The 13,270-nt window shown below is 46.1% G+C and overlaps 1 protein-coding gene across 5 annotated transcripts in view; it reads left to right on the top strand.

Annotated features, from left to right (window-relative positions):
* The window catches only part of GAB3 (GRB2 associated binding protein 3), a 72,328-nt gene that overhangs the window by 19,037 nt on the left and 40,021 nt on the right, over positions 1 to 13,270 (top strand). For 4 of the 5 annotated variants that reach the window (XM_043897211.1, XM_043897209.1, XM_043897210.1 and 1 more), the window contains exons 2-4: positions 7,926 to 8,229; positions 11,144 to 11,357; positions 11,944 to 12,422. In XM_043897211.1, coding sequence (XP_043753146.1) covers positions 7,926 to 8,229; positions 11,144 to 11,357; positions 11,944 to 12,422 — 997 coding nt within the window. The remainder of the gene's footprint in view (positions 1 to 7,925; positions 8,230 to 11,143; positions 11,358 to 11,943; positions 12,423 to 13,270) is intronic. The other variant, XM_043897213.1, reaches the window with a different exon arrangement.

Consider the following 13,270-nt stretch of genomic DNA (forward strand, 5'->3'; position numbering starts at 1 on the left):
ATGGCCTTGGACTCCTAACCACCCTGGATGTGAGATCCAGGAATGTGTGTTTTTAGCAGATCCCTCGGGAGTCTATTCACTTCTTCCCAGGAAAGTGCTAAAAATGTGCTTCCAGTTCACTGACCACTTCTCTGAGGTCTAAGATATTGTTCTGCACATCCAGTGCATTTTCCATTTCAGATATTGTATTTTTACCTTCACAAGTTCCTTTTTGTTCTTGTCTGTATCTTCTATCTCTCTTCTCATACGTACATGTTTTCCTTTAAAAGTCAAATACTGTAAGAGCTGTTTTAAAAATATTGCCTGCTTATCCCATCATTTCTGTCATTTTTAGTTCTCTATTGACTGATTTTCACCTAATATGAGCCACAGTTTCCAGCTTCTTTGCAGTTCTAGTAATTTGGAGGAGGCTTTACTTCATAAATATATTGTTGAGTGTCTGGGTTTTCTTGTCTTTCTTTAAAAAGTATTGAGCTTTGTTTGGCAGTCAATTCAGTAACATAAACATTGGTTTGGTGACTCCAAGTCTTTTTAAACTTTCTCAGGGCAGGTTGAGATGAACCTATACTGAGGCCTGACTCTAAGGTGTAGCCTTGCTAGAGTCTCTCCTGACTGTTTCAGGTTTCTCCATCCTAGCTGGTCTGAACCTCTCCCAGCACTGTGTGAGCTCTGGTAGGTGATCAGTTTCTGGGTGTCCAGTAATTGTTTTTGGATTCACCTCATGGATTGAACAATTATACCAAAGAAATTCTGGCACTGTTAAGAAAGTTCTAGGATCTACAACAGATTTCCCAACCTGGGTATCCAGCAAAGGGACTGAGAACCCGCAGGGAATTTGACTTTGGAAGCCAGTGGGATTTGATCACAGAACTTCCACAGGACTGGGAGACTCTTGGAGGGCACAAATAAAACCTTGTGTGCACCAGGAGCCAGGAGAAAGGAGCAGTGTCCCCACAGAACACTGAACCAAACTTGCCTGTGAGTGTCCAGGAGACTCTGATGGAGGCGTGGGTCGACAGTGGCCTGTTGCAGGGTCAGGGGCACTGAATACAACAATGCATGCACAAGTCCTTTTGAAGGAGGTCACCATTACCTTCGTTACCCCTATCATAGTTTGACCTCAGGCCAAAAAACAGGGATGGAACACAGCCCCACCTATCAACAGAAAATTGGATTAAAAATTTATTGAGCATGGCTCCACCCATAAGAACAAGACCCAGTTTCCCCCATAGTCAGTCTCTCCCATCAGGAAGCTTCCATAAGCTTCTTATCCATCAGAGGGCAGATAGAATGAAAACCATAATCACAGAAAACTAACCAAACTGATCACAGGGACCACAACCTTGTCTAACTCAATGAAACTATGAGCCATGACATGTAGGGCAATACAAGATGGACTGGTCATAGTGGAGAGTTCTGAGAAAACATGATCCACTGGAGAAGGGAATGGCAAACCACTTCAGTATTCTTGTCTTGAGAAACCCATGAACAGTATGAAAAGGCAAAATGATAGGACACTGAAAGATGAACTCCCCAGGTTAGTAGGCGCCTAATATGCTACTGGAGAAGAGTGGAGAAATAACTCCAGAAAGAATGAAGGGATGGAGCCAAAACGAAAAAAATGCCCAGTTATGGCTGTGACTGGTGATGGAAGTAAAGTCTGATGCTTATAAAGAACAATATTGCATAGCAACCTGGAATGTTAGGTCCATGAATCAAGGTAAATTGGAAGTGGTCAAACAGGAGATGGCAAGAGTGAATATCGACATTTAGGAATCAGTGAACTAAAATGGACTGGGATGAGTGAATTTAATTCAGATGACCATTATATCTACTACTGTGGGGAGGAATCCCTTAGAAGAAATGGAGTAGCCCTCATAGTCAACAAAAGAGTCTGAAATACAGTACTTAGGTGCAATCTCAAAAATGACAGAATGATCTCTGTTCATTTCCAAGGCAAATCTTTCAATATCCCAGTAATCTTAGTCTATGCCCCAACCACTAATGCTGAAAAAGCTGAAATTGAATGGTTCTTTGGGAATACCAGACCACCTGACCTGCCTCTTGAGAAACCTATATGCAGGTCAGGAAGCAACAGAACTGGACATGGAACAACAGACTGGTTCCAAATAGGAAAAGGAGTATGTCAAGGCTGTATATTGTTACCCTGCTTATTTAACTTATATGCAGAGTACATCATGAGAAACGCTGGGCTGGAAGAAGCACAAGCTGGAATCAAGATTGCTGGGAGAAATATCAATAACCTCAGATATGCAGATAACACCACCCTTATGGCAGAAAGTGAAGAGGAACTAAAGAGCCTCTTGATGGAAATGAAAGAGGAGAGTGAAAAAGCTGGCTTAAAACTCAACATTCAAGAAACAAAGATCATGGCATCAGGTCCCATCACTTCAGGACAAATAGATGGGGAAACAATGGAAACAGTGAGATATTTTACTTTTTTTTTTTTTTTTTGATATTTTACTTTTTTAGGTTACAAAATCACTGCAGATGGCGACTACAGCCATGAAATTGAAAGATCTGTGCACCTTGGAAGAAAAGGTATGACCAACCTAGACAGCATATTAAAAGGCAGAGACATTATTTTGCCTACAAAGGTCCTTCTGGTCAAAGCTATGGTTTCTCCAATAGTCACATATGAATGTGAGAGCTGGACCATAAAGAAAGCTGAGAGCTGAAGAATTGATGCTTTTGAGCTGTGGTGTTGGAGAAGATTCTTGAGAGTCCCTCAGACTGCAAGGAGATCCAACCAGTCCATCCTGAAGGAGATCAGTCCTGAATATTCATTGGAAGGACTGATGCTGAAGCTGAAACTCCAATACTTTGGCCACCTGATGTGAAGAGCTGACTCATTGGAAAAGAGCCTTATGCTGGGAAAGATTGAGGGCAAAAGCAGAAGGGAATGACAGAGGCTGAGATGGTTGGATTGCCGTGGTCTGTTGGGAGCCCCTTCCCTATACCATCAGCTAGAAACAGGCTTACCGGCTGTGAGCTAGAATGCTAGAGTCTGAGACTCAGACACACTGTTCTCTTCTCCTACACACCACAGCTGACTGTTGCTCAATGTCAGAAGTCATTGGATTCATATATTTCGTCTAGTTTTCTAGTTGGCTTTGTGGGTGGGGGCAAGTTCAGAGCCAAGTACATCAATGTGGTGGAAGTGGAAGTTCTCCCAGGTGATTCAGATGCAGAATAAAAGTGGGGGAATGTCTTAGGTTCCTGGGGCTGCTGTAAGAGTACCACAAACTGGATAGTTTTAAGCTACAGAAACATATCATCTCCCAGTCACGGAGGCCAGAAGTCCATGAGCCAGGCATGGAGAGTTGGTTCCTCCTGATGGCCACGAGGGAGGGTGTGTTCCAGGCCTTTCTCCAGGGATTGGAGAGGCTGTCTGTGCCCTGAGTCTTCACATCATCTTTCCTCCATGCATGTCTGCGCCTCCAAGTGTCCCCTTTTATAAATGTGCCTGTCATATTACATTAGGGCCACACCAAGGACCTCATTTTAACTGGATTACCTCTGTAAAGACCCTGTCTCCAAATAAGGTTACATTCTGAGGTGCTGAGCACTAGGACTTCAACATTGGGATTTTGAGGCAGGGGACACTTCAGTCCATAACAGGGAAATTTAGATTCGAGTCTCAGTCCTTCTTCCCTGGATAACCAAGGCTGCCATTGCACAGTGCCTGCCTCAGGCTTGCAATCACTTGCACCTTGGTTTAACCTGGGGGTCCCTTTCTATCAAGAAACCAACCAGGAGGTGTTTGTAAACAGAATCAGCAAGTTGGATTGGCTAAGATGGTTGAAGACACCACATAGCTTTTATTGTCAGCGGGACTAGATCCAGTTATTCCCCAACCAATTCTAGGCAAATCACAGCTTTCTAGAGGAGTTCAGTTTCACCTCCTTCACATCTGAGAAATGAGCACAAATACTTTTCCACAATGTTACAGGATGTTGCAGGTTTTTGTTGTGGAGATAATGCTGGTAGGGTGGTAATGAGTCACCTTAGTGGCTGTGGCAGGAAAGGCTGATGGGAAATAGATCTTTCATGGCCAGAGCTAGAGGAGCCCTCAGGGCCCAGTGGGGTACAGTGGGGGGATGTGATGCCTGGTGCCCTGGGGGCCAACAATCCCATGTCATTTTACAAGTTACTTTCAAGGTGACAAAGTTCAGCTGTGGAGTTTGCAATCCTGCCCTTGTGAATTGCGAACCTCTCCCCACGGGAAGAGCTAGCAGCCCCTCCCATGCCTGGCACACAGTAAACGCATCCGTGAACATGTCCTGTCCAGAGGAATTGTTTTAAAATCCTTTTTATTGTCAAAGAAAACACAAATATAGCAAACCACATAGGGCAAATGTATAGCTTTATGAATTATTCTTAGGTGACTGTACCCTCCCTTTGTAACCACCAACTGCTTGAAAAATAACTTTGCCACCCATTGCTGGAGCCCCATCATGTATCCCATCTGAACCACAACCTTCTCCTGTTCCCCATATGTGATTACTATCCTGACATGTAGACACATCTCTTCTTTGCATTCTTTAATTTTTTTTTTATCACTCAAAAGGTCATCCCCTAGACATGATAATACAAAGGAATACTACTCAGGCATAAAAAAATGAGTGCCACAATGCAATTTGCGGCAACATGAATGGACCTAGTGGTTATCATAGTAAGTGAAGGAAGTAAGAAAATGACAAATATGACATCACTTATATGTGGAATCTAAACAAATGATACAAATGACCTTATTTACAAAACATAACAGACTCAGAGACATAAAAAACAAACTTATGATTACCAAAGGGGATGGGGCAGGGGAGGGGTAAATTAGGAGTTTGAGATTAGCAGATCCAGACTACTATACATAAAAGAAACAAAGATCTACTGTATAGCATAGGGAACTATATTCAATATCTTGTATTAATAATAACCTATAATGTAAACGAATCTGAAAAAAAAAATATAGATGTGTAACTGAATCTGTGTGCCGTATACTTGAAATTAACAGAAAACCAGAAATAAACTGTACTTCAATAAAAAATAAGCCCACAGGAAATTTTTTATTTATCTTTTAAGATTCATTTACTCCATAGATCCTCTCAGTCCTTCTTTTTCTTGTCATTTATCTGTTGAAGAACCTGGGCCTTTGACCACAGAATTTCCCACCGTCTAGCTTCGTGGGTGGAACTTTCACATTTGCTTGTTCCTCTTCGTAAGTTAGCAACTGTTGAGGGCGAACACCACAGCTTGAGAATGCACTGCGGCAAGCAAAATGGTGAGATTCTAATTGTATTGTTGGTTTTCCTTTATTAGTCAGCATACATTTGTGAAAAGATCATGAAGTGGTTCCCTCACCTGCTCTGAGGATGACACATTCTTTTTCTTTTTTAATATCATGATGAACTCTCAGGTTTAAATATATTTGATGGATTTCAAGCCACTGTAATTATTACAATTTATTAAAGCTCAAATTGCTCCATCTTTGTCCAGTGGGAGTGTCTTCAGCTTGACCCCTGAGTCCTTTCAGTAAGTTCCTTGCAGAATGGTGTCCCTGTGAAGAGCTTCACTTCAGTGCTGACTGACTGCTTTTTAAGGGTCTTTGTCAGGCCTCTTTCACTTCTAGAAGGCTGGTCCCACCTACTTAGTAAAATGCTCCAAGAAAGTGTCATTTCAGCTTTTGTATTATCACAAGTCTTGGGCAGAGATTTAACAACTCGAGGGAGGTTGTGCTGGTAAGTTTTGCACACAGACTGTGCTGGATACAGCTGCATCCTTGGCTCTTCTTCACTTTCAGCTTGGCCACCACGTCTTCCTGAAGGAGGTCTCTTGGGTATGCCCATAGCATCTTAGCTCTCCCTTATCATAGAGTTGATCTTGCTGACAGCAATTGTCTGTTTATCCATGTGCCCATTTCCTCTGTTGCCCACAAGACTGAGTGACAGGGCCTGTTCAGTGGCTGGTTCACCTCCGTTCCCCCCGTGTCTGCCCACTGGCCAGCCTGTTAGGATGTCAACAGATAATTGCTGAACGAATGTCTGTGTCCTTCTAGCAGAGCACTCCTTCATGGGGTTGAAATCTTCCTGTTTCATCTCTTCTTCCCTTCTCAGCACCCCAGCTACTTGGTGAACCCTAATTGTGTTCCCCAGCCCCAGTCCACCAACACTGTTATTCAAGGCTAAGAAATGGGTTTCTACAAAACAAAGAGCAGTTAACTTGAAACTTGTTTCAGCCTCCACTTTGACTTCCTCTTTTAGGATCATTTTTGGGAAGTACGACAAAGTTCCTCTTCACATTTCCCTACCAAAGTGGCCTTTGGAAAGTTTGGGGTACCCCTGGTGCCCCAGGGCGTTCTCTCATCCTGACAGTGACGCTGGAGCTTCCTCTCATGGTCAGGGGCTCCACGCTATCCAGTCCCAGGTTTTTGTGACAGAAAGGTCTCGAATCATTAATGCTACTGTCTTCCATCACTCCCATAAGTCTACACAAATGCTGTTATTTCTGTCATCTTAAAAACAAGCACTTAATTACACTGCTTCCTCCCTCTTCCAAGGGGCCAGATGTCTCCTGAGTGCTTTACACCATCCCTAAAGGCAGACCCTAGCCAGGCCTTACCTGCCAGGTTCTGCTTCCTCTTCCCTGTCCGAACCTCACATGGGGTGACCAGTTGCCCCACCCCCTTCTGATTCTGCCTCTTGCCCAGCATCAAAGGGGCTTTCCATTCTGAGCCCTGATTGCAGGTCATATTCGCCATTCAGTGCCTCATCAAATTCTCTGTTGCCTCAGATCTCTCAGCCCCTGGGCAGGGAGGGAGCTGAGAACACCCCACAGGGGGCTTCTCTCCCCCCGCCCCGCCCCCCTAGTCAAAGCCAAAGCTGGTGGCCTTCTCAATGTGTCAGGCCCAAATGACACTGTAGCAGCCTTCGGAGCAGCCTGCCCTATTTCAGCTCTGGTTTCTTTTCTTTTTTTGAGCCTGGACTCAACTTTGCCTAATCATCTGACCTCAAGATTTGGCTGTTTCCCAGATTCCTATAGCACTAAGGGAAGTTCCTTCCTATTATGGTGTTTCTCAAGAGGGCACAGAGGATTGCTTTAGGCCAGACAGTGTGCACCCCCCCATGCCCCCAGCCTTCTTGACTGGCAGCACAGGGCTATCTTCAGATGTCCCCAAGGGCATCTCAGTTCCTTGATGGAGGAATACTGACCTAGGAGGTGGTTGCAGAAGTGTCTTCCGCTTTATGATAAAACATCTGTAAAGAATTGCTGGCACTACCCATCTCTCTACTTCACAGTACTGATTTTCTTTTACTTCACATTTTCTGATCCTTCCACCCTCCCTCGAGTTCACATCCATTGCTACAATTTAGACAGTCATTAACTTAAGCTAATGATAACCTGCTCTCCTCGCCAATGTGTATGATTTTCCCCTTCTTGTTGAGCAATCCTCTACAAGTTCTACGACTAGGTTAGGTCGCACTGGATTGAGGTACATAGGGGTAAGAAAGCGTCCTTCCTGCCCTTCACTATTAAAGTTTTCTTTTTTATTTGACTGTGCTGGGTCTTAGTTGTGGGGTGAGAACACTTAGTTGTGGGGTGAGAACACTTAGTTGTGGCCTGTGGGATCTAGTTCCCGGAGTAGGGATCGAACTTGGGTCCCCTACATTGGGAACTCGGAATCTTATCAACTGGACCACCAGGGAAGTCCCTAATTTTTTTTAAGCACGCATGCCTGTAAATTTGTGTTGCATGCGTTTGTGATGAATGCATATTTCTCCTCGACCTGGGGGTGTGACTCCCATGGCTACCCCCCGCCGCAATGGCCGACGGGAAAAGTGGAAGAGGCCCAGCGGGCTCTGGGGCTTCCTGTCACGGAGGCCGACGTCTGCTTGCCTCTCCCACAGGCCTGGCGCCGGCGCTGGTTCGTGCTGCGGCGGGGCCGACTGAGTGGTGACCGTGACGTGTTGGAGTACTACCGCAGCCAGCGTGCCAGCAAGCCCATCCGCGCCATCGACCTCAGCGAGTGTGCCGTCTGGAAGCATGCGGGCCCAGGCTTTGTTCGCAAGGAATTCCAGAACCACTTCGTGTTCATTGTCAAGACCACGTCTCGCACATTCTATCTGGTGGCCAAGACGGAGGAAGAGATGCAGGTGTGGGTGCACAGCATCAGTCAGGTCTGCAACCTCGGCCACCTGGAGGACAGTGCAGGTAAGAGCCGACTGCGGAGGGGAGGCGGGGAGCTGAGGCAAAGTGTGGCCCCAAGTGCGCCGGGTGTTGGGGGAACGGGGTGGCCAAGCCCGGGCACTGCCCGCAGAGCATGAGGAGCCACTTTGGTGCCTTCAAAGCTGCCCAGTGGCTTTGCCATCATCAGGACACGCAGGCAGCAAAAGCACAACATGGGTGGGGACATTCTGTACAGCTCTGATTTTCCCCACGCTGCTGTTTCTGGTTTTTCTAGAAATATCAAATATTGCTGTCTTTAAAAAAAATTCTAGGAACTCCAGGTTTTCTGTTGCCTATTGTGTTGCAGTGCTAAATTTTAGAAAGACAGAAGTAGGCTGCCTGTCATACACAGGGAAGGTTTCCGCTTATGTCCAAGTAGCTCAAGGTCTCTGCAACAGAAATGAGTTCTAAGTTTGCTCTGAACCATTTTGGGGCACTGGGAGCAAATGACCCATGTGGCACTTTGTCTATCACTCTTGCTCTCTCTTTTACACACACACACACACACACACACACACACACACACACACACACACACACACACACACACACACACACACACACACACACACACACACACACACACACACACACACACACACACACTGCCGTTTCTATGTAATATACTGGCTATAGCGCACTTAAGGTTACAATTAACTCCCCTTCGTGGATGTTGTTGTTGAGCCCCTGGCACCATGCCTTGATCCTCAAACTACGGACTTCTGAAAGGTTGTTGCTGAACCACGCAAAGACACCAGGATTCTTGGCCTCTGGAGGAGAAGAATTCAATCTGGGGCCAGAGACGAGGCTTGATCGCTCAGAGCTTTGTGTAATAAAGTTTTATTAAATTATAAAGGAGATAGAGAAAGCTTCTGACATAGGCATTAGAAGGGGGCAGAAAGAGTACCCCCTTGCTAGTGTTAGCCATGGAGTTACACACTCTCTAATTAGTTATTACAGTGAATCAAAAGAATGTCTGGAGGTTGTAAAGACCTCACCTACTCCCATGATTTACACCTTAGGATAACAGGATTAGCCAGAAGGATTTTTCCAGAGACTGTCCTCAAGCAGGATACATTATTGTTATATAATCCTAAGGAATGTAAAGGGACAAAAAAAGTTTGTTCTTTCTTCCTCCTTGAGAATTCCAGACCCCTCTCTCCTTGGGGACCCCTGGACTTCTTATCAGTCTGCCTAGGAATTGACTCTCTCACTTCAAATCTTGGTTTCTTTTAGCCTCTTAGCTTAGCAGGCTGAACCTTACCCTTAAATCCCATGGCCTACAGTTGCTTCACCCTTTCTCTCCTTAACTGGGTGCTTTATCGTTTTCCATGGAAATAACCACATTCTAACACTAGGTGGCGCGGAAGAGTCAGAGTTGCGTCCCTCTCTAGACGTTAGGCTGTGTGTGCTTCCTACCAACGAAGTCCTTTTCTTTTCACGACGCAGGCAAACTTACTAAGTGAAGCTACTCAGTTACACCGTTGAACTTTGAGAGCACTCAAGTAAGAGGAACTGAAATGATGGCAGTCTGTTGTCCTTGCTGCAACAGAGTTTCTTTGCAAAGTCGCACTGAATTTGTCAAGACACTGCAATCCAGCAGAGCCTTGCTGCTCTCTCTTCACGCCTAGTCCCTACCTTCGGTGCAATTAGATGCATATTTATGTTTCATGTCATATGTGACGTCTGTTTCCTCATTTGGCAGTGATGCTAAAACATAGATACAATATGCTAAGGGGAGCAGAAATGAGTAAGGCACCAGGCAGAAAACAGAAAGCTCTGGCCTGAAGTTGGAGGGTGGCAAATCCCCCATGACCTCTTTTGTTCCCTGTAGCAGCCCCCCACTTCGTTTGGAGGAGGATGTAGGGGTTGATTCCTCTTCATCTGAGAACCAAGCCTGAAGGGGCTGTCCTGTGGCTTCTCACATAGAGTGTTTGGTTCTGTCTCTGGTAACCATAGGTAGGTAGCACATCATGTGTACCCTGGCCAGTAACTCCATTACATGCTTTTGTGTATTAGCTCATCTCATTCCTAGACCAACTGTGTGGCAGAGGTACTCTGAGCGTAACCACTTTATAGAGAAGAAAACTTGGATCAAGCAGGTAACTTGCCCAAGGTCACGACAGCTAGATACTAGAGTCTGCACTTGAATCCAGGCAGTTCTGGGCTACTCTGACTCAGGAATCCTAAATTCCTGCCAACGTGGTTCAAAAGGGTAATAAAAGCAGGCTTTTCATCCGGAGTTTCTGAATGTGGGCTTTACCAGCCATCACAACACTTTATTTCTTTCATTCCTTTTCCTTAGACATCGCTAGTGGTCAATCATTCACACTGCTCTTTACGTGTTACTTGTCTCTCTCCTCTGGAGGGTTGTAAATGCCAATGGGGGCAGAGTCTTTGTCTTGACTGGCAAAGTTAGAACAGTCCCGTGCACATAGTAGGTGCAAGAGAAGGTATCTATATAGACATAAGTAGACATATATGTCTGTATCTGCATGCCTGCACATGTGCCCAAATGCATATGTAAGTATATGTGTGTGTATATATATATATATATATTTGTTATGCATATATATGTGTATATTTGTTGAGTGAATAAACAGTGATGCATGCAGAGTTGTGGCTGAGGGCCATGAAGAAGCTGTGTGTAGACTATCTAACTGCAGATTTTTAGGCCAAGAATGATTGCTTTATTTTGCCCTTAATTGATTCAACACTTCACTCTTGGAACATTGGCCTTCTTCCCCAGACATTGTTTATAGCTTGGGGAAATGGTCTTCTCCATCAGTACAAACACCAGCTGTGATTTGCATCTTCTATTTGGCCTCTTAGATGCTGTCTGAGAAACTGTGTTCTAGCCATTCTTAAACATTCAGCTGGGAAACGATTTGTCCTGCAGATTCCATGGAGAGCGGCTGTCGCGCCCCGTCCTCCACGCAGCCCTCCTCCTCCAGCTCCCTTCTCACCAACCCTGCTGCCTGCTCCCTGCCAAGAGGTGACCTGAGCACTAGTACTGTAGCCACTGAGGAAACCAGAAGTGAGTCAGAGTTGCTCTTCCTTCCTGATTATCTGATTCTATCCAACTGCGAGACGGGAAGACTGCACCATGCCAGGTACGCCTCTGCGCCCGGCCTCCTAGTGCGCGCCCCTCCATTGGCAGAACCCACACTGCTTCCTCTTGCAGCCTCTGTGACTGCCATGCCCTCACTGCGAATCAGGCTGTTTAGCTGTAGCATCTTCTAGTGGGTGTATCTCTGCTCCCCTTGCTTCCTGCTGCCACCAGGGCAGGGCCAGATCCCTATCAACCACTATCAAGGCTGAAGCATGTGGTACACTAAACAGAATGACTCAGGCATTTTGGTGTTGTGGCTTTCATTTCTAACCTTGCATTTTCATTTGTATCTTCCACTTAGATGATGAAAAAAAATCAACAAACCTTTTTATTTCCCCCCCCCTGCATTAAGGGGTTGCTGTCACTGAGGGGTGTGGAGGGAATGTCACTATAAAAGTTAAAAAAAAATGGTGACATCAGAGGAGGGGGCGTGATGGCAGCATGGCCTTTTTTTTCCCCACAGCACGGCTTTGCGGTGGGTGGGTGGCTTTCTCTTTCAAACTTCTTGCCAAAGGTGTAGCAGTACCAATAGCCACTGTGGGGACTTGTGACCTTTCAGTCAAATGTCTGTGCTTTTCTTCCCTCAGTCTCCCCACCAGATGTGATAGCTGGTCAAACTCAGAGCGCTCACTGGAGCAGGCTTCCTTTGATGATGTCTTTGTGGACTGCCCACAGCCGCCACCCTCTGGGAGCCTGGCCGGTTCTTCGCACCCCGGGAACGGGTCTCAGGAGGCCCCCTCCATGAGGCCCCAGGCTGCCCTGATCTGGATGAAAGACGTCAATGGCCCATCCAGGGACCACTTTTCTTTACCACTGGGGGAAACTTCCTTAAATTCTGCCATCCAGGTAGATCAAAATCAAGCCTCCTTGCCCTATGGGGTAAAAGAACTAGACATGATGTCTAACACACCCCCTCCTCGCCCCCCTAAGCCGAGCCATCTCTCTGAATGGCGGCACAAGGAGCAGTTCCTGTGCAGAGGGCCCAGTAACCTCAAGAAGCCAGAAGGCACTATGGTGCCTAGAAGAATCTCCCTTTCCGGTTTGGACAACATGAGAACCTGGAAAGGTAAGTGCTGGATGATGCTAAACTTCAGGTACTGACAGCAGCCGGCTCCTCTTTCCTCTGTGTTTCCATGTCAGGGCATTGTTCAGCATCCTTTCCTCAGGCCATTCCAGTGTCCTAGCAGGGTCAGGCTGTGGGTGGAAGTGCACACCTGGAAACCCCCCGCCCCGATCCCAGCGTCCCCCTGCTCATCTCAGTCTGCAGACTGGGAGATATCTTTGGTCCCTGTAGATGCTGAAAGAACTCAGACTCCTGGTGCCCTAGCCATGCCCCTGCCCACGTGATGTCCTCCCCTCCTGAGACCAGGCTCCTTGTGTTCATTTTGAACCACTCAGGGACCCACTTGGTACAGAAGGTGGTGTCTGGCTTCTGCCAAGGGGGGAGAGCAGAGCTCTTGTCTTCTAGTTGTCAACAATTCCATCAGCCTCATCCTTCATGCCACCTGACACGTTCTTTCCAATTTCTCCCTGTCTAAGCTGAAGTGCTCTTGGCCAGGCTATCACCATTGAGGTGATGCTAACCTAGCCATCTCAGCTTGGTCCATTGGCATGCCCTCCTGGAGCCCCCTTTGGCCTTTTTCTGGAAATCTGTTGATTCCCATGGGGTTCTGTGCACACATTCTCTCTCTCCTTCTCTCCTGCTGCATCTCCATCCAAATGTTGTGTTCTTTTGCATGAAAGTAAATAGAGGCTAAAACTCTTTGCCATGAAGTGATGGGACCAGATGCCATGATCTTAGTTTTCTGAATGTTGAGCTTAAGCCAACTTATTTTATTGGAAGGAAGAGTGGAAACGAAAGCACTTAAGCGGATCTTTTGCTGCAACTTATAGGAAAGGTAAAGATCATTACCT

Source organism: Cervus elaphus, chromosome X, assembly GCF_910594005.1.
Source record: "Cervus elaphus chromosome X, mCerEla1.1, whole genome shotgun sequence".
NCBI classification, from domain to species: Eukaryota; Metazoa; Chordata; class Mammalia; order Artiodactyla; family Cervidae; genus Cervus; species Cervus elaphus.